Here is a 20646-nt window from a genome sequence, read left to right as displayed (position 1 = left end):
TTAACTTCTATTTTATTTCAAATGATGGCAGTCGCAGGAGTGAGAGGTGAGCTGGACTGCACCATTTGTCTATGCATCTACAACAATCCGGTCACCCTATCATGCGGACATACCTTTTGCCACGACTGCATCGACAAGATCTGGCAGGGCAAGCACAAAGGAGACTACGAATGTCCCGAGTGTCGAAAGAAATTTGATGCAAGACCTGAACTCAACAAGAACATTGCTCTATCTAACATAGTGGCCAGCATCTGTTCCTCCTCTTGCAGCCAAGAAAAGCCTTTGAACTGGAAGTGTACCATTCACAACAAAACTATGGAGTTCTACTGCTTCAATGACTCAGCCTGTGTTTGCGTCTCATGCTTTGTCATAGGAGAACACAAGGGTCATCAAGTGGAACCTTTGGCTGAAGCTTCTGAGAAGATGAAAAAGGAAATAAAGGATGTTCTTGAAAAACTAACCTTAAAGGACCAACAGGTTGAGAAACGAGTTATAAATCTGGAAGCCTACAAGACAAAAGTGGAGAAACAGGCCGATAATGTCAAAGAACGTATTGACTCCATGTTTCACAAAATCAAGGCACAGCTGGATCATCTACAGAAGCAATTTAAGGATGAGATGACCCACCAGGAAGGACAACGGACACAGCCAGTGTTGGAACAAATACAAAAGCGGGTAGAATTGAGAGATGACATGTCAAAGAGGATCAAAAGAATTGAGGGGCTTGAAAACGTGACAGCACCCTTGCAGTTCCTCCTGGAATGTTCTACTTGCAAAAAGGACATTGGCGATGATCAAGATCCACCTCTATTGGGTGACCTGGATGAAGTGCAGATAATCATGACGCTACAGAGTAGAATTCCGGGTTTTTTGGCTGCTATAAAAGCCCAGAAATTGTTTTATCTCCAGCCAATCACAGACATAGTATTGGATACGAACACATCTGGTACTTATGTCTCCATCTCACCGGACTTGAAGACCGCCACTGCTCTGGGCCACATACGTCAACCGGATTCCCCACACCGCTTTCAGTACAGTCAAGTTTTAAGCACTGCCAAGTTTTGTTCAGGGCGGCATTACTGGGAAGTGGCCACCAGTCTCACTGGAAGGTGGAGAGTTGGCATTGCTTATAACAGCATAGACCGGAGAGGCGATGGCCATTTGCTTGGCAACAACAGTAAATCGTGGTGCATGGACATGTGCAATAACGTTCATTTAATGATTCATAACCATCAAGTTACCCATGTTGGACTGTCCACTCCCAACCCAAAGTTAGGAATATACTTGGATTACGAGGCCGGGCGGTTGTCCTTCTTTGAACTGGACCAGCAGGCCAAGCATGTGCACACGTTCACCACGAAATTCACTGAACCTGTTTATGCTGCTTTTGGTGTTTATGTTTCGCAGGCCTCGGTGACTATTTTAAGTGCATATAATTAAATTGGGCTCTCTATTGGTACCTCATCATCCAAAATAAACATATAGAAGAGAAATCAACCCGTCTACCAAATTTGAATTACCTTTTTATCGGCTAGTTCAAAAATACTGGCTTAAATTTTGTCTATTTTGAGTTTTGTCCTCAGATTGTTTTTTTTTTTTATGTCTCTATCAATTGGTACAGATATATAAACTCATGCAAAGTCAATAGAAGTCACCATAGGTGTTGGCTATGATGAATACTACTGATTCTAAATCCATGATTTCATATATTGGACGTTACAGGCTTTGTGTTTTTTTTTGTTTTGTTTTGTTTTTTCGGTGAAGTAAATATTTGAAGATAGTGGTCTTTCTGCAATATTTATCCTCCCTCTAGTGCAGGGTTTCTCAACTAGGATTCCTCCAGAGGTTACTAGGGGTTCCTTGAGAAATGAGAATTTCTGCCTCTCAGATAAGTTCCCACTGACTAGACATGTGCATTTCGTTTCATTCCGATTCGAAAATTCAGACGAATTCTCATTATTCGGACATTATTCGGACATTCGGATGCATCCGAATTACCGAATTACAATGCTAATGAATTCAACCGAATTCGGCTGAAATTCGGCTCAATACCGGATTCGAAATGATTTCAACATGATTCGACATTATTTCAACCGCATTCAAAATGATTTCAACATGATTCGACATTATTTCAACCGCATTAGAAAATATTTTGTGACCCCGAATTTAGGGCCATGTATCTTGGGGTCACTTGAGGGTGCTAGAAACTCCCAATTTAGATATCTTGTAGTGCTAGTTTCTAGCACCAAGTGATCCCGAGATACGTGGCCCCAAATTCGGGTCACAAAATGTCAAGCACTTTTCTGCAGCAGAGAATTACATTTTGCGACCTGAATTTGGGGCCACATATCTCGGGGTCACTTGGTGCTAGAAACTCCAAATTTGGTATACAAACACAATAGCACTAAAACATATCCAAATTTGGAGTTTCTAGCACCAAGTGACCCTGAGATACATGGCCCTAATTCGGGCCACAAAATATTTTCGAATGCGGTTGAAATAATGTCGAATCATGTTGAAATCATTTCGAATGCGGTTGAAATAATGTCGAATCATGTTGAAATCATTTCGAATGCGGTTAAAATAATTTCGAATCATGTTGAAATCATTTCGAATGCGGTTGAAATAATGTCGAATCATGTTGAAATCATTTCGAATGCGGTTGAAATAATGTCGAATCATGTTGAAATCATTTCGAATGCGGTTGAAATAATGTCGAATCATGTTGAAATAATTTCGAATGCGGTTGAAATAATTTCGAATCATGTTGAAACCATTTCGAATGCGGTTGAAATAATGTTGAATCATGTTGAAATCATTTTGAATGCGGTTGAAATAATTTCCAATCATGTTGAAACCATTTCGAATGCGGTTGAAATAATGTCGAATCATGTTGAAACCATTTTGAATGCGGTTGAAATAATGTCGAATCATGTTGAAAACTAAACGAAATCCGAAAACGAATTTAAGGAAGTTAACGAATATAACTAAACGAAATTAATGAATTAACGAATTAAAACGAAACGAAACCAAACAAATTTTTCCTTTTGCACATGTCTACCACTGACACCATTGATCTTTTTAGCTATCTGTAAGGGGATAATTCTTCTCAGTGACCACAAGTGTAAGGAGCATTCTTCCCACCGACCATCACACTAATGTATCATGAGGTGTAGACTTAGTCATTTTTTAGCAGGGGGTTCCCTGAGACTTGAAAGTTATTTCAAGGGTTCCTCTGTGTTGAAAAGGTTGAGGAAGGCTGATCTAGTGAATGGAGTTCACGTTCTGAGTGAGTAATTACACTCGGGGGTTATCTGATTTTTGAATATGGCTTTTAGCCTTGACGAGACAACCCCCCTAAACTACGTTCCTTTATATTAGTCACGGTCCTAGTGCACCCCGACATATGGTTCCAACAAATCTTTGAGACCTACCACAACTATAGGATGCATGGTACATCATTGGCTCCTGCACACTCTGACTGGCTCCTGTAAGTGACCCTTTCTTTTTGGAATCTCTTGCCACATTAGCAAAGAAATGTTTTTTTCTAGTATATATGTATGACCTATGTTATTCTCAATGAGCATTCATCTCATGTTTTAAAGCGGGGCTCCACTGCCTTAGATGTTTTTTTTTTTTTTGTGACATTTAAAAACAAATTATTGAAATTAATAACCTAATGCTCATGGAGGAAATGCAAGCCAAGGTATAATCAGGCAAACTTCTCCTTCACCTGGAGTATATGGAGGCATTACTCTACTTCAGATCAAATAAAACATAGAATCTCAGCATTTAAAACAACCTCAGAAATTGAACAAATCTCACTTGACGACCTTGGGTCTTGGATAACGAAACTCTCAGTTCGTACGAGGCTCGCTGTCTCTTTGCCCTGCCCCTCTCCCCCTCCCGTCCTTTCTTCCCCCCCCTCTACCATTCTCCCCACTACTTTCCCCCACCCACAGGCATTCTCTTCCTGTATTCTGTGACGTGCATCTCCCAGAATGCAACGCCCGTTCTATCGTAGATCTCGCGCATGTGCAGTAATGTTCTTCAGGCTTCTAAATCGCGCGATAACGCGCGCCAGGCCGCCGCACAGACTCCTGGGAACAAGGAAAAAGGATCCCAGGAGACAGTGCAGCACAAAGGAAGTGTCGACCTAGCCGCAGCAACCCCGCACCATATCCGCAGCAACCCCGCACCATATCCGCAGCAACCCCGCCCATATCTGCAGCAACCCCACCCATATCCGCAGCAACCCCGCCCATATCCGCAGCAACCCCGCAACATATCCACAGCAACCCCGCCCATATCCGCATCAACCCCGCCCATATCCGCAGCAACCCCGCACCATATCCGCAGCAACCCCGCAACATATCCACAGCAACCCCGCCCATATCCGCAGCAACCCCGCCCATATCCGCAGCAACCCCGCAACATATCCACAGCAACCCCGCCCATATCCGCAGCAACCCCGCAACATATCCACAGCAACCCCGCCCATATCCGCAGCAACCCCGCCCATATCCGCAGCAACCCCGCAACATATCCACAGCAACCCCGCCCATATCCACAGCAACCCCGCCCATATCCGCAGCAACCCCGCAACATATCCACAGCAACCCCGCCCATATCCGCAGCAACCCCGCACCATATCCGCAGCAACCCCGCCCATATCCGCAGCAACCCCCCGCCCATATCCGCAGCAACCCCCGCCCATATCCGCAATCCCCCGTACCCGTAAATGGCCGGTAACTCAAGGATAAAAATGGTACATTAAACTGCATTATATATAACATGCCTGCATTATATATAACAGAGAAAAATAATATTAGGGAGCTATTTTTTATAAATTGGGTGGAGCTCCGCTTGAGGCTGGGTTCACACCGCTGCGGCTACGAGAACCGGATGTGATTCGCACCGCACTGCAGTGCAAATCACATCCGATCTCTGTGCGATGCGAGTTCAGCCATACAGATAGTATGGCTGAATTTCGCATCGCACCCGCCCCAAACTCGCGCAGGACCCTTTTTTTTGGTCCGCAGCAGAATCGGATCGCATGGGTGTTCACACCATGTGATCCGATTCCTGTCCGAGTTTGCAGATCGCACTGCGATATGCAAACTGATCTGGGGGTGTCATTAACATTTCACTGACACTCCCAGCAGTCCGCATAGGGCAGTGTGAACTGCCAGCGGGAGGCATGCAATGCATCGCTGCAGTGTGAACCCAGCCTTAATCAGCAATATGTTGAAAATATTTTAATTCTAATCGCCTTTCTATAAAAAGAGAATATAAATGAAGATGGGATCCGGAGGAGAGGAGCGTACCTTTCCCACGCTATGCTGTGTTTTGTATGTTTAGTTACACTCCATTCCTTTTTATTGGTCTGCTTTATGTACATTGGAAGCTGGTCACTTATTTGTTTAATTTGCTCTGAGCTCAGCTGGCGATAAAAACAAGTATGGAATGTACAATTGTGTGGTAAGGTTTGGAGAAAGGATTACTTAACTGCTATCAAGAACCTATTATTTATTTTTCATGCAATGCGGGTATGTGTCAACATCCAAGACAAACATATAACAAATATATATTACATTAGAACATCAGATTTCCCATTACTTCAAATGACCCCGCTGAGGACGGATCATGACATTTCCTATTCATGAGGGCAACCTTAAAGGGGTTGTAAAGGTTGGTTTTTTTAATTTTCTAAATAGGTTTCTTTAAGCTAGTGCATTGTTGGTTCACTTACCTTTTCCTTCGATTTCCCTTCTAAATGTTTTTTTTTTTCTTTGTCTGAATTTCTCACTTCCTGTTTCTCTTCAGTAAACTCCACACTATCATCTGAGCGGTGTTTAGTCAGCCAGAACAGCTTACTGAGGAGGAACAGGAAGTGAGAAATTCAGACAAAGAAAAAAAAAACATTTAGAAGGGAAATCGAAGGAAAAGGTAAGTGAACCAACAATGCACTAGCTTAAAGGAACCTATTTAGAAAATAAAAAATGAACCTTTACAACCCCTTTAACCACTTGATTACTGGACACTTAACCCCCCCCCCCCTCCTGCCCAGACCAATTTTCAGCTTTCAGCGCTTCTTTTGGTGGTATTTATTCACCACTTGGGTTTTCATTTTTTGCTAAACAAACATAAAAAGATCGAAATTTTTGAAAAAAAATTAATAAATCATGTTTCATAGTCTGTTATAAAATTTTGAAAAAGGGTAATTTTTCTCCTTCATTGATATTCGCTGATGAGGCTGCACTGACTGGCACTGATGGGCTGCACTGAGGGGCACTGATGAGGCTGCACCGATGGGCACTGATGAGGCTGCACCGATGGGCACTGATGAGGCTGCACCGATGGGCACTGATGAGGCTGCACTGACGGGCACTGATGAGGCTGCAGTGACAGGCACTGATGGGCTGCACTGACGGGCACTGATGGGCTGCATTAATGGGCACAGGTGGATCCACCGTGGATCTTAACCACTTCGCATCCAGGCCAATTCTGACATTTCTCTCCTACATGTAAAATTCCTAATTTTTTTGCTAGAAAATTACATAGAACCCCCAAACATTACATATGTTTTTTTAGCAAAGACCCTAGAGAATACAATGGCGGTCGTTGCAACTTTTTGTCTCGCACGGTATTTGCGCAGCAATTTTTCAAACACGTTTTTTTCAGAAAAAAACTGTTTCATGCTTAAAAAAAAAAAAAAAAAACAGTAAAGTTAGCCCAATTTTTTTGCATAATGTGAAAGAGGAGGATACGCCGAGTAAATAGATACCCAACATGTCACGCTTCAAAATTGCACGCGCTCGTGGAATGGCGCCAAACTTTGGTATTTAAAAATCCCCATAGGCGACGCTTTAAATTTTTTTTACTGGTTACATGTTTTGGGTTACAGAGGAGGACTAGAGCTAGAATTATTGCTCTCGCTCTAACGTTCGCGGCGATACCTCACATGTGTGGTTTGAACACCGTTTTCATATGTGGGCGGGACTTATGTATGCGTTCGCTTCTGTGTACGAGCTCACGGGGACAGGGGCGCTTTACATTTTTTTTTTTATTGTTAATTTTATTTTAATTTTTTTAGTTTGACACTTAAAAAAAATACTTTTATTCCTATTACAAGGAATGTAAACATCCCTTGTAATAGGAATATGGCACGATCGGACATATTTACAGTGAGATATGGGGGGTCAATAAGACCCCATATCTCACCTCTAGGCTGGGAAGAATAAAATATAAAAAAAAAAAAACGATCCTGGCTTCCTAGCCAGATCGGCGCCATTAATTTGAATGCAGAGGCCGGGCGTGACGTCATAACATCGCGCCCGGCCTCCGAACGATCATAGAGACTCCGGGGACGATCTGGTCCACCGGAAATCTCTATGGTAACTTGCGGGGGCCGGTGGATCCTGTGACCGACTCACCGATGGAAGCGGTGAGTCGGTACAAGCAACGGAGGGTGGCGGGAGGGGGGTGGGGCGTCCCCTCCCACCGCCCGTAAGAACGATCAAGCGGCGGAACAGCCGCTGTGATCATTCTTATGGTGCAGGGAATCGCCGGCTGAAAACGGCAATATCTGAATGATGTCTGTGGCCTCAGGCATCATTCAGATTTAACCACCGAAAACCCATGACGTCAATAGACGTAGTGTGGGTGCCAAGTGGTTAAAATACCGCACAATTTTTATTTTTATGCAGTAAGTACCACAAATAAGACGGGTTACACCTCCGGATTTTCCAGCAGGTCCCCAAACCTGAAAGATCACTTTGTTCACTTCACACCTTGCTGTGTCTTTAACGGTTGATTTGCGTTTACTGCGCTTTTGAACAATGTGTTCCGACTTGAGAATGGGAAGGAATGACATATAAAAATGACAACATCTCTCTGAAACTCAAACAAATAATTGCAAAATCTTTTGCCAAATACAGGATTTTTATTTTATTTTATTTTTTTGGGCATAGCTTGACAGATGTACAAGAAGTAATCCCTTCTATGTGTGGTCTATGTATAAAAAACTTTGCTGTATGAATGTGGGAAACATTTGCCGTATTTTGTGTAATAGGCCGGGTTCACACTGCTGCGGGGGGAGACCCGGATGTGATTCGCACCGCACTGCAGTGCAAATCACATCCGATCTCCGTAGCGATGCGAGTTCAGCCATACAGATAGTATGGCTGAATTCGCATCGCTCCCGCAGCAAACTCGCACGGGACCCTTTTTTTGGTCCGCAACAGAATCGGATCGCATGGGTGTTCATACCATGCGATCCGATTCCTGTGCGAGTCGGCAGATCGCACTGCGATATGCGGACGGATCTGGGGGTGTCATTAACATATCATTGACACTCCCAGCCGTCCGCATAGGGCAGTGTGAACTGCCGGCGGGAGGTATGCGATGCGGGAAAACGCCGCGGATTCGCGGCGTTCCCGCATCGCTATAGTGTGAACCTGGCCATAAAATGATCTCCTATCACCAGTGGAGTAGCGGTGGGTTGTCAGCACCCGGGGCAAGGCAAGTAATTTGCGCCCCCCTAACCTGCGGACTTTTAGCACTCCCCGAGTCCCTTCCACTAATACAATAGTACTGATCCACCTGATTCCTTCACTGACCTACCTGATTCCTTCACTGACCTACCTGATTCCTACACTGACCTACCTGATTCCTTCACTGACCTACCTGATTCCTACACTGACCTACCTGATTCCTTCACTGACCTACCTGATTCCTTCACTGACCTACCTGATTCCTACACTGACCTACCTGATTCCTTCACTGACCTACCTGATTCCTACACTGACCTACCTGATTCCTTCACTGACCTACCTGATTCCTTCACTGACCTACCTGATTCCTACACTGACCTACCTGATTCCTTCACTGACCTACCTGATTCCTACACTGACCTACCTGATTCCTTCACTGACCTACCTGATTCCTACACTGACCTACCTGATTCCTTCACTGACCTACCTGATTCCTTCACTGACCTACCTGATTCCTACACTGACCTACCTGATTCCTTCACTGACCTACCTGATTCCTACACTGACCTACCTGATTCCTTCACTGACCTACCTGATTCCTTCACTGACCTACCTGATTCCTACACTGACCTACCTGATTCCTTCACTGACCTACCTGATTCCTACACTGACCTACCTGATTCCTACACTGACCTACCTGATTCCTTCACTGACCTACCTGATTCCTACACTGACCTACCTGATTCCTTCACTGACCTACCTGATTCCTACACTGACCTACCTGATTCATTCACTGACCTACCTGATTCCTTCACTGACCTACCTGATTCCTACACTGACCTACCTGATTCCTTCACTGACCTACCTGATTCCTACACTGACCTACCTGATTCCTACACTGACCTACCTGATTCCTTCACTGACCTACCTGATTCCTACACTGACCTACCTGATTCCTTCACTGACCTACCTGATTCCTACACTGACCTACCTGATTCCTTCACTGACCTACCTGATTCCTACACTGACCTACCTGATTCCTTCACTGACCACTACACTAATCTACCTAATTCCTACACTGACTGCTACACTAACCTACCTGATTCATACACTGACCACTACACTAACCTACCTGTCCACTACACTGACCCACCTGATTCATACAGTGACCAATACACTAACCTACCTGATTCCTACACTGACCAATACACTAACCTACCTGATTCCTACAGTGACCAACCTGATTCCTACAATGACTACTACACTAACCTACCTAATTCCTACACTGACCAACCTGATCCCTACACTGGCATACCTGATTCCTACACTGCCCCACCTAATTCCTACACTGACCACTACACTAACCTACCTGACCACTAAACAAACCTATCTGATTCCTACACTGACCTACCTGATGCAGTAGCGGTGTGTTCATTAGGGTCGCTCGGGTGCCGCTCCCTCTCTCCAGCCACACCCTCTGTGTACTATGGATAGATTCATGCATAGCATGAATCTATCCATGGCCGCTGTAGCCACCCCCATTCAGGCATCCAGCCCCTTTTCGGGCACCTGAATCATGGCGGGGGGGGGGGGGTGGTTTTGAAGCACCTGATTAGAGCCATAGGCTCTATTTTTGTGTGTGGGGGGGGGGGGAAATTATATAAATATCATTTGGGTACAGTGTTGCATGACCGTGCAACTGCCAGTTAAAATAGCGCAGTATTGAATAGCAAAAAATGCCTTTGTCATGACGAACGGAGGTGAAATGGTTACTTAGCATGCTGCACTTAGGAAAAAAATAATTATCTGATGGGAGACGGTGTTAAAAATGGCATTTGACTAAAATGCCGTTTTAGCCGTATTTTCATTTTTTTTAACTAAAATATGTATTTTTGTCATATCAATTGTTTTAGTCATATTTAGTCAACTAATATAGTAAGCATTTAGTCAATGAAAATATTATAGTCAATTAAATTAACACTGATGGGAGGTCCACTTTAACTTGGGGTATTAACACTGCTAAAGCCCCATACGCCCCATCAGATTTTCTACTGTTTTTTTTTTTTTTTTTTTTCAGATTTACCAAAACCATGTAGTAGAAGGGCCTGCCTGATTGCATACAAATTTAAACTCTTAAGGTTTGACCTCCATATTATTATATGGTTTTGGTAAATCTGAAGGAAAAAATCAGCAGAAAATCTGATGATTTCCTATTTATTGCACTTTACAAAAAAAAAAAAAAAAAAAACAGAAAAAGCAAAAAAATAAATAAAAAAAAACACCAAAAAAAGTTTTATTTTCCCTTTTCTTCAACTTTGATGCTTTTGGTACATATAGAAACCCCATTCACTCTCCCTGAGAACATTTCTACACAGTACAAATACCCCAAAAAATGCAAAAATTACCCCTTAGATACTGAAGGTGATCACTTTTTTTTTTTTTTTTTTACACAATTTTTTAATCGGTGTTACTGTTAGAACGTTGAGGATGTGGAACTCCCTTCCACGGTTGGTGGTGTTAGTGGGGAAATGTAGATAAATGAAAGAATAGAAAACTTTTAGATGTGTTTCTTAGAATGTACAGGGATATGGAAAATCGGAGTCACACACAGACACGCACACAGGCTCAGGTGGAACTGGATTGGACGGCTGTTTTTATTCAACCGTATCAACTATGTAGTTGTACAGCAACATTCTAAAGTAAACCTTCTTCCCGTCTGTGTACCCCCCTCCCCCCCCCTGGTCTATATAAAGCAGGCAGTGTGTCTTTCCTTTACGATCACCAGAAAGGAGATACACACCGAACAACGCGTGCGAATCCCCCCGGACTGATCCATCCAATCGCCCTCTGTGAGTACTTGCTAGAAGTTGTACTTCTGTCACTATTGTGTTGTTGTGCACCATTAAGGGCTGCTGGGATTTGTAGTTCTGTGTTGGCTGTGTGCTGCTTTCTGAGCACTGGGAGTGGTGGGATTTGTAGAGATTCTTGGCTGCTATGTGGACACTGGGAAATGGTGCTGCTCTAGACATTGTGAGGGACTTAGAATTATGTACTATGCACAAAGGGGGTCTGTTTATTTAAAAAATAAAAATAAAAAATAAAATAAAACTAAAGCAGAGCCATTTGTCCATTACATTCATTCTGTGCAAATAGAACGTTCAGTAGACTATTTTCTATTCTGAGTACAAATGTACTTTTCTTATTAGCTGTGATTAAATACCACATTATGGCCACTAGATGGAGCTGAGGAGCATAGGAAATACACATGTCTTTATAAGAAGAGAAACACTTTAATAAAATAAATAAATAGGCAGAGTCATTTGACCATTACATCCGTTCTGTGCAAATAGAAAGAATGTTCAGTAGACTATTTTCTATTCTGAGGACAAATGTACTTTTTTTTTTTTTAGAAAAAAAGGTTTTCGTATCAGTGGTGCTGTGGATATGACACACTAATAATTAATTCCACGTCCCAATAATTGAGGTCATTAGAGATTTTTTTTTTTTGAATAATGGACTTTATAGGCATAACACAAAAGAAGTTTTTTTTTTTTTTTTATAATTTTTCAGTATTTATTACAAAAATAAAACTCAAACACATACATAGACTTACATAATTTCACAGATATTACCTAAGAGCATGTTAACTACACTATCTACATAATCAATTTTTAAGTACTGAAAAAAATTCAGATAATTTAATTTTCCAATGATATCAAATTCGGAAGAGACAAGAGACAGTGTAACATAAAAAAAAATAAATAAAAAAAACTAAAAAAAAAAAAAACTTCCTTTTTGTGTTATGCCTATAAAGTCCAATATAAAAAAAAAAAAAAAACAATTCTCCAATGACCTACTTTTTTTATAAGCTGTGATTAAATACCACATTATGGCCACTAGATGGAGCTGAGGAGCATAGGAAATATACATGTCTTTATAAGAAAAGAAACACTTTAATAAAATAAATAAATAGGCAGAGTCATTTGACCATTACATCCGTTCTGTGCAAATAGAAAAAATGTTCAGTAGACTATTTTCTATTCTGAGTACAAATGTACTTTTTTTTTTTTTTTTTTTTTAAAAAAGGTTTTCGTATCACCACAGAGTGGTGCTGTGGATATGACACACTAATAATTAATGCCACGTCCCAATAATTGAGGTCATTGGAGATTTTTTTTTTTGAATAATGGACTTTATAGGCATAACACAAAAGAAGTTTTTTTTTTTTTTTTATAATTTTTCAGTATTTATTACAAAAATAAAACTCAAACACATACATAGGCTTACATAATTTCACAGATATTACCTAAGAGCATGTTAATTACACCATCTACATAATAAATTTTTAAGTACTGAAAAAATTCGGATAATTCAATTTTCCAATGATATCAAATTCTGAAGAGACAGTGTAACATAAAAAAAAAAAAAAAACTTCCTTTTTGTGTTATGCCTATAAAGTCCAATATTAAAAAAAAATAAAAATTCTCCAATGACCTACTTTTTTTTATAAGCTGTGATTAAATACCACATTATGGCCACTAGATGGAGCTGATGAGCATAGGAAATACACATGTCTTTTTAAGAAGAGAAACACTTTAATAAAATAAATAAATAAATAGGCAGAGTCATTTGACCATTACCTCCGTTCTGTGCAAATAGAAAGAATGTTCAGTAGACTATTTTCTATTCTGAGTACAAATGTACTTTTTTTTTTGAAAAAAAGGTTTTCGTATCAGTGGTGCTGTGGATATGACACACTAATAATTAATGCCACGTCCCAATAATTAAAGTCATTGGAGATTTTTTTTTTTTGAATAATGGACTTTATAGGCATAACACAAAAGAAGTTTTTTTTTTTTTTTTTTATAATTTTTCGGTATTTATTACAAAAATAAAACTCAAACACATACATAGACTTACATAATTTCACAGATATTACCTAAGAGCATGTTAATTACACCATCTACATAATCAATTTTTAAGTACTGAAAAAATTCTGATAATTTAATTTTTCAATGATATCAAATTCTAAAGAGACAGTGTAACATAAAAAAAACAAACAACAAAAAAAAAAAAACTTCCTTTTTGTGTTATGCATATAAAGTCCAATATTAAAGAAAAAAAACAATTCTCCAATGACCTACTTTTTTTATAAGCTGTGATTAAATACCACATTATGGCCACTAGATGGTGCTGAGGAGCATAGGAAATACATACGTTTTTACAAGAAAAGATAAAATGTAACAAAAAATATTAACGAGCAGGTCCATTTGGCCATTACTTCCATTCTGTGCAAATAGAAAGGTTTGTAAACTATTTTCTCGTTTTGAGAGAGTACAAATGTACTTTTATTATAAGCTGTGATAAAATACCACATTTTGGCCACTAGATGGAGCAGAGGAGCAAAGGAAATACATACGTCTTGATAAGAAGAAGTTCAATCTAAAAAAAAAAAAAAAAAGTCAGAGCCATTTGGCCATTACATCCAATTAGTGCAAATAGAAAAAAAGTTCTGTAAACTATTTTCTCTTCTGCCGAACGTTCGTCTGATTTATTTCATAGTGTATACGGGTCTTAAAGCGGAGGTCCCCCCTAAAGTGGAGCTTCCGCTCATTGGAACCCTCCCCCCCCCCCCTCCGGCGCCACAATTGGCACCTTTCAGGGGGGAGGGGGGTGCAGATACCTGTACAGTACAGGTATCTGCACCCACTTCCGACGTAGATTCTGCAGAAGGTACGCCCCTTTCCGCAGAATCTACGCCCCTTTCCGAAAGTCCCCCGCTGCCTGCTGGGAAACACATTATTTTAAAAGTCAGCAGCTGCAGTATTTGTAGCTGCTGGCTTTAAAAAAAAAAAAAAAAAAAAAAACGCGGACTCCCGCTTTAAGAATGTACTTTTCTGATGAGCTGTGATAAAATACCACATTATGGCCACTAGATGGAGCTGAAGATCACAGCAAAATATACAGTATATGTCTTTTGTAAGAAGAGATGAAATATAATAAATCTAGAGAACGCTAGAGGGAGTTAGCGAATAAATGTAAGCATTGGATGGATGGCTATGCAAATTATTATCCTATAGTGAGCTGATAACCCCCTCAAACATCCCACCCATCGGGACCTGTGTGCCCAGCCTCCCCGTTCTCTTTCTCTCTCTACAATCCTAGTTTATCAGAAGTGTGGTTATTTTAATATAAATGTTTAAATATCTTTGTGTATCTCATCTGTAGTGCTTGTCCTTTCTCTTTGTTTCAGGAAACGAATAAACACTTGTTAGTCATGGGGCCATCCTCTGGATTCCTGCTGATACTGATTGGTGAGTCATAATTTTATAATGTCGGGTGTCAGAGGGTATAATAAAAGCCCCCCCCCCTTCCAGCATTGGAATTAGTAGGTTTAATTAAAGCCCCACCCCCAAGATCCGGTGTTAATTGGAGTATTAAAGATCGCTCTCCACCTTGGGATTATTAGGAATAATAATGACCCCCCCCACCCTTCTCCTGGATTTGAGGTCAATGATGGTAATAAAAGACCCCCCCCCCCTCCTGACATTAGTGTCGTTGGGGGTAATAAAAGACCCTGCCATCGGGGTCAGTGATACTAATAACAAAAAAAAATCTCCCTCCTTATAAAAAAAAAAAGACCACACGACATTGGAGTAATTGGACATAATCAGGCCCCCCCCCCAGAATTGGGGTCATTGGATGAAATCAAAGACCCCCCAGAATTGGGTTCATTGGTGTAATACAAGCCCTCCCAGCATTGCGGTCATTGGGTCGAATAAAAGACCCCCTAGCATTGGGGTCAGTGGGTGTAATAAAAGACCTTCCAGCATTGCGGTCATTGGATGTAATAAAAGTCCCCCAGCATTGAGGTAATTTAATGTAATAAAAGCCCCCCCCCCAGCATTGGGGTCATTGGATGTAATAAAAGACTCCCCCCCCCCCCCAGCATTGGGGTCATTGCATTTATTAACCCCCCCCCAGCATTTGGATCATTGCATTTATTAACCCCCCCCCCCAGCATTGAGGTAATTTAATGTAATAAAAGACTCCCCCCCCCCCCCCCCAGCATTGGGGTCATTGCATTTATTAACCCCCCCCCAGCATTGAGGTCATTATTGGTCATATAACAGTGGGATACAACAACACACCCCCCCCCCTTCCTACAGCATTGTTGTCAATGGATGTAATTAAATGCTCCTTACTATGGCATTAGTGTCAGTGGAAGTAATAAATGACTGTGAGTTGGTGTTGAGAGGTCACTTACCTCCTTATAGACTCCATATTCCGCTCTGCTCCCTGTTGTGACATCACAGCTGGGAATATACCACCTGTAATAGAGTGCCAGGGTGCTGAACACTCTACACACGGGTTTCTTGGCATAGAATAAGAAAGCTCACTTACTTTGGGCTTAACTATGCATTATAGAGACATCACACTGCCGATATGTGCTAGAAATAGGAAGTGGCTTCAGCTCCTACCGACGCGTTTCACCCCACCCCCGGGCTTACTTATTGCGCTATAACTAAGACCTGTGGGCAGGGCAAAATGCGTCGGTGATGAGGCTTGGGAGGAGCAGAGGCTGAGGTCACTTCCTATTTCTATCACATATCAGGCTGTTGGGAGTGCGGCGTCTCTTATACTGCATGGGCAACCACAACTTCTGGATGAGCATTTCAGATGCCGGCCCCGGCACTAGCGCCGATCATCATTATTTACTTTGCAGTATTTACTTTGGGGGCCACAAACGGCCCCTGGTTGAAGTCTAGGTATCCACCCCCCCCCCCCCTTTAGCATTCGCACCATAACTTTTTTTCTAGCTTACAACAGAGAAGGTTTCATTGAAAAAAAAAGACTTTTCATTTTAAATATACCTAAAATGTGTTGTTTATTTTTTTTCTTGTGTTTTTTTTTTTTTTTTGCAATATCTTTAGGTAGAATAATGAATTAAAATATTGATTTATTTAATTTATTTATTTTTTATTTGATTTATTTAATTGATCCATAAATTTATTTATGTTTTCCAGGAGTCTCCTTCATACTAACGCATGCTGGACCAGGTATGTATAAACACGAGTTCTCTCTATAGAAGGGGACTTTGGTGTAACTAGGGGCAGAGGGCAGACATACCATGGTGCGGACTGTGCAGCTGCACAAGGGCCCTCTGTGACTTTGGGGGGGAGGGCCCATTTTATACTAAACTAGGGTCAGGTGGCTGGGAGCTCACTTCTGTCTAGGTGTCATAGTTACACAGGGAATAAGTGTAAAGAAACAGCAGAGGGTGCCAACTAAGTGCAGTATATAAGAAAAGACTTTATTAAAAACCACAAGTGGCAACTTACAAGATACATAAATATAAGAGCATGCAATCCACCCAGTGCGATTTGTTGTTGAGCCTCGGTGTGCCTTTAGGAGACAGGAAGCTGTGTAGGACACCAGAATTGGATTGCATGCATGCTCTTATCTTTCTGCATCTTGTACGTTTTTTTTGTTTTGTTTTTTTAATAAGGGCTTTTCTTATATACTGCACTTAGTTGGCGCCCTTCTGTTTTTTCCTTTATATATTGCAGAGATTACTCCAGTCTCACGGAGGAGCTGCCATGAATATCTACATCCCCACAGTACATTCACATGCATGATTATGTTGTAGTTTAGCTGTATAGCTACCTTCCATCATCAGTGGCAAAGACAGACACCTGGGGCAAAGAATCAATTCAGTTCCTCTGGTCCCCCTGTGCTCCTCTGTCCCCCCCTGTGTTCCTCTGGCCCCCCTGTGTTCCTCTGATCCCCCCTGTGCTCCTCTGTGCCCCCCTGTGTTCCTCTGGCCCCCCTGTGTTCCTCTGGCCCCCCTGTGTTCCTCTGGTCCCCCCTGTGTTCCTCTGGTCCCCCCTGTGCTCCTATGTGCCCCCTGTGTTCCTCTGGCCCCCCTGTGTTCCTCTGGTCCCCCCTGTGCTCCTATGTCCCCCCTGTGTTCCTCTGTGCCCCCCTGTGTTCCTCTGTGCCCCCCTGTGTTCCTCTGGTCCCCCTGTGCTCCTCTGTGCCCCCTGTGTTCCTCTGGCCCCCCTGTGTTCCTCTGGTCCCCCCTGTGCTCCTATGTGCCCCCTGTGTTCCTCTGGTCCCCCTGTGCTCCTCTGGTCCCCCCTGTGTTCCTTTGGTCTCCCATGCTCCACTGATGAAGTCACGTGACCGTGACGAACACGCGTCGGGACGAGCTACCGGAAGTGACGCAAATCGAGCTCGATGCTCGTTTATACACTGTTTCAAACATCTCCTTTGTTTGTGAGTACCTTATTGTTTACCTAAATAAAAAATGTTATGGTCAAAAACTACTACACTATGGGCTTCCTTCCTCCACATCTTTTTAACCCTATATATACACACCAATTTCTGAGGCACCCCCACGGTGAATGCCGCTGAGTTACCACTTAAAGGGACCAACACAGCGCAATAGGCAGGATACTGACGCCAGGATCTGGGACACCACAGCAGGACCTCAAAAGACAAAGAGCACCAGGGACCCCCGAGGATACACATATTATACGCTGTTACCTTACAGCTGTAAGGTAAGGGGACACCCATACCCTGACCACACAGGACCACGAGGGATATATCCACCATCACTACTACCACCACCAATTACATTGTTTTTTTAAATATAGTGCACATGTATTTAAACACTAGCACTTTATGCGATTTTTGATATAATCGCCACCGGTTTTGCACAAGTGTAACAGACATTTTCCGATATATTATTTTTTTCACCTTGATATTCTGCATAGTTTTAATACTGTTTGAGGCATTGTGCATAGCTTTATATTGTTTTAGAGGGATTTTGCATTTATTCCCTCAGCACCGACACTTTATGTGTTTTATTTTAATTTTATAATTGTCACTTTCTGCACAGTTGAATGATCAATTTGCTCACTGCTTCATTTATATTGTTTTAATCAATTTTATGGTGTAGAGGAATTTTGCACAGATTTATTAGTTTATTTTTTGGCACTGGCACTTTATGCGATTTTGACAGCTACAACAAATCGCATTGGGAATCACTTGTTTTAAATATTGTGATTGTGTGTTTTTTTCGTATATTCTTGCATCTACACTTGATCTTACCTTGGATGCTGCTACGTTATAGTGTTGAGGGTCCCTCACTATCCCCTCATAAAAAACGCACATTGTTTTATACATATCTTTTGCCTTATGTGACGACATATATATTACCTAACATCTTTATACTGTTCTAGTGCCCATAGAGCTTACTAGCCTCCAGGCTAAACTTCCTGTCACAGTACAGCGCACCACTACTCCTGTTTTTCATGCTCCTCTGGTCCCCCTGTGTTCCTCTGGTCCCCCTGCTCCTCTAGTCCCCTCCCCTGCTCCTCTGGTTCCCTCCTGCACCTCTGGTTCCCCCTGCTCCTCTGGTTCCCCCTGCTCCTCTGGTTCCCCCCCTGCTCCTCTGGATCCCCTGCTCCTCTGGATCCCCCTGCTCCTCTGGTCCCCCTGCTCCTCTGGATCCTCCCTGCTCCTCTGGTCCTCCCTGCTCCTCTGGATCCCCCCTGCTCCTCTGGTCCACCCCTGCTCCTCTGGTTCCCCCCTGTGCTCCTCTGCCCCCTCCTCTGGTCTCCCCACAGCACTCTCCTCCTCTCCCTGGCTGGCTGTGCAGTAAGCTGGTGGGCTGAATAAATCCTCAGCATGGAGAAATTTATCATACGATTGGGAAGACAGCCACCCACAATTGTAACAATACCTTCCCCGGCACTCGTTTTCCTGGTCTTCCCTTCCCTCGTTCTCCATCCTGTCTGCTGGGAGAGATCTAGAGAGCAGGGGCAAGGGAAAGACCCGAGAACGAGTGCCGGAGGAAGGTTATTGATACAACTGTGTGTGGCTGTCTTCCCAATCGTATGATAACTTTCTCCATGCTGCGGATTTTATTTCAGCCACAGCTTACTGCACCGCAAGCCAGGGAGAGGAGGCTGGGGGGTGGGCGTCAGCTGAAGAAGAGGCAGGAATGGGAGTTGCAGCTGGGTCGGCTTTTACAGGTACTGATCCCTGTATTTTCCTCCTGCAGCAGCTGAATACTAGCAGGAGGTAGAGCAGGAGAAGCGGCCTTTCAGCTGCTGCCAGATGATCAGTAACCAGCTGCGGCACCTCCCCTCAATGCCGTGCCCGGGGCAGGCTCCCCCTTGCCCACCCCCCCCGTTTCAGCCCTGTCCATCATTCTTGATCATTTACAGGGAATAAGAGTTCCTACTTGGCCAATACTTGAATGGGGACTCAAGTAATTGGTTAACTACAGGGGTCCCCTTGGTGATTGTGTCTGTACAAGGGCCCTCAGTGACTTTGGGGGCCCATATATACTAGATGTGGTTCAGTTGGGTGGAAGCTCACATTAGTCTACAAGTTGTAGATGTCGGTAGGTACACAGGGAATGAGTGTTCTTACTTGGCCAGCAGTTGAATGGGGGGCAAGAATTAGTCTTTGTACAGGGGCCCCTCGATGTCTGCTGCTGGCCGACACGTTAATGAAATACCCGCTAGGTCTAGAAAAGCTCATACAGCAGGTAAGCTGATCTGTGAATGCCGAGGTAGAGATCCAACCACCGACATTCACCGAAATTCACCCCGGGGACAGGAAGTCTCTCCTCTGTGTAAGTGCAGGTCAAAGTGCAGCTTTATCTTGCTGGTCTAAAAAAAAAAATCATTAATAAGACCTTTTATTTTTTGTTTGACCCTTTCAGTTGCTGACACTGAGTGCCCGCCAAATCAAGAGTACCAACAGTGTGGGACCGCCTGCCCTCTTACATGCAGCAATGTGAACAAACTCCAGATGTGCACCCTGCAATGCGTTCCTGGCTGTTTCTGTAAGAGCGCATATATACTTCTGGAGGGGGGTAATAATCCCACTTGTGTCCTTCCCCGGGATTGCCCATCTAGTAAATAAACATCCAGCCTCGGGCCTTACAGGGTAAAAGGCTTCCTGTGAAATATTTCCCTCCCTCTCAGAATGCAGAAGATTACAGCAAGCTAAAATAAAGACAGGCTCTGGTACTTATACTAGTTGCATATATATGTTTTTATATATTATATATGTGTTAAGTGGTGTTGCGCTCCACTAATAATATAAATAAAATAAATAAATATGAATATAA

At 42.7% G+C, this 20646-nt stretch overlaps 2 protein-coding genes across 2 annotated transcripts; both read left to right on the top strand.

Moving 5' to 3' along the window:
- Positions 1 to 1493, top strand: LOC143933522 (E3 ubiquitin-protein ligase TRIM39-like). The gene has a single exon (XM_077456434.1). The coding sequence runs from the start codon at positions 22 to 24 to the stop codon at positions 1438 to 1440; it is 1419 nt and encodes a 472-aa protein (XP_077312560.1). The 5' UTR covers positions 1 to 21; the 3' UTR covers positions 1441 to 1493.
- A 9708-nt stretch (positions 1494 to 11201) lies between these two features.
- LOC143933521 (chymotrypsin inhibitor-like) lies at positions 11202 to 20646 on the top strand. Its single transcript, XM_077456433.1, has 4 exons — positions 11202 to 11344; positions 14749 to 14809; positions 16523 to 16555; positions 20236 to 20646. The coding sequence occupies exons 2-4, from the start codon at positions 14773 to 14775 to the stop codon at positions 20436 to 20438; spliced, it is 273 nt and encodes a 90-aa protein (XP_077312559.1). The 5' UTR covers positions 11202 to 11344; positions 14749 to 14772; the 3' UTR covers positions 20439 to 20646.

The sequence above is a fragment of the Lithobates pipiens genome, unplaced genomic scaffold (assembly GCF_037356315.1).
Source record: "Lithobates pipiens isolate NorthernLeopardFrog02 unplaced genomic scaffold, aLitPip1_a1.2 Scaffold_27, whole genome shotgun sequence".
NCBI classification, from domain to species: domain Eukaryota; kingdom Metazoa; phylum Chordata; class Amphibia; order Anura; family Ranidae; genus Lithobates; species Lithobates pipiens.
Note: the sequence above shows the minus strand (reverse complement) of the source record. Positions and strands in the feature narration are given on the sequence as shown.

Excerpts from the sequence above, each read along its gene's own strand:
- LOC143933522 (XM_077456434.1), top strand. The coding sequence starts at position 22 with ATGATGGCAGTCGCAGGAGTGAGAGGTGAGCTGGACTGCACCATTTGT.
- LOC143933521 (XM_077456433.1), top strand. The coding sequence starts at position 14,773 with ATGGGGCCATCCTCTGGATTCCTGCTGATACTGATTG. Across the intron at positions 14,810-16,522 it reads ATTCCTGCTGATACTGATTG|GAGTCTCCTTCATACTAACG; the intron begins GTGAGTCATAAT and ends TATGTTTTCCAG. Across the intron at positions 16,556-20,235 it reads ACTAACGCATGCTGGACCAG|TTGCTGACACTGAGTGCCCG; the intron begins GTATGTATAAAC and ends TGACCCTTTCAG.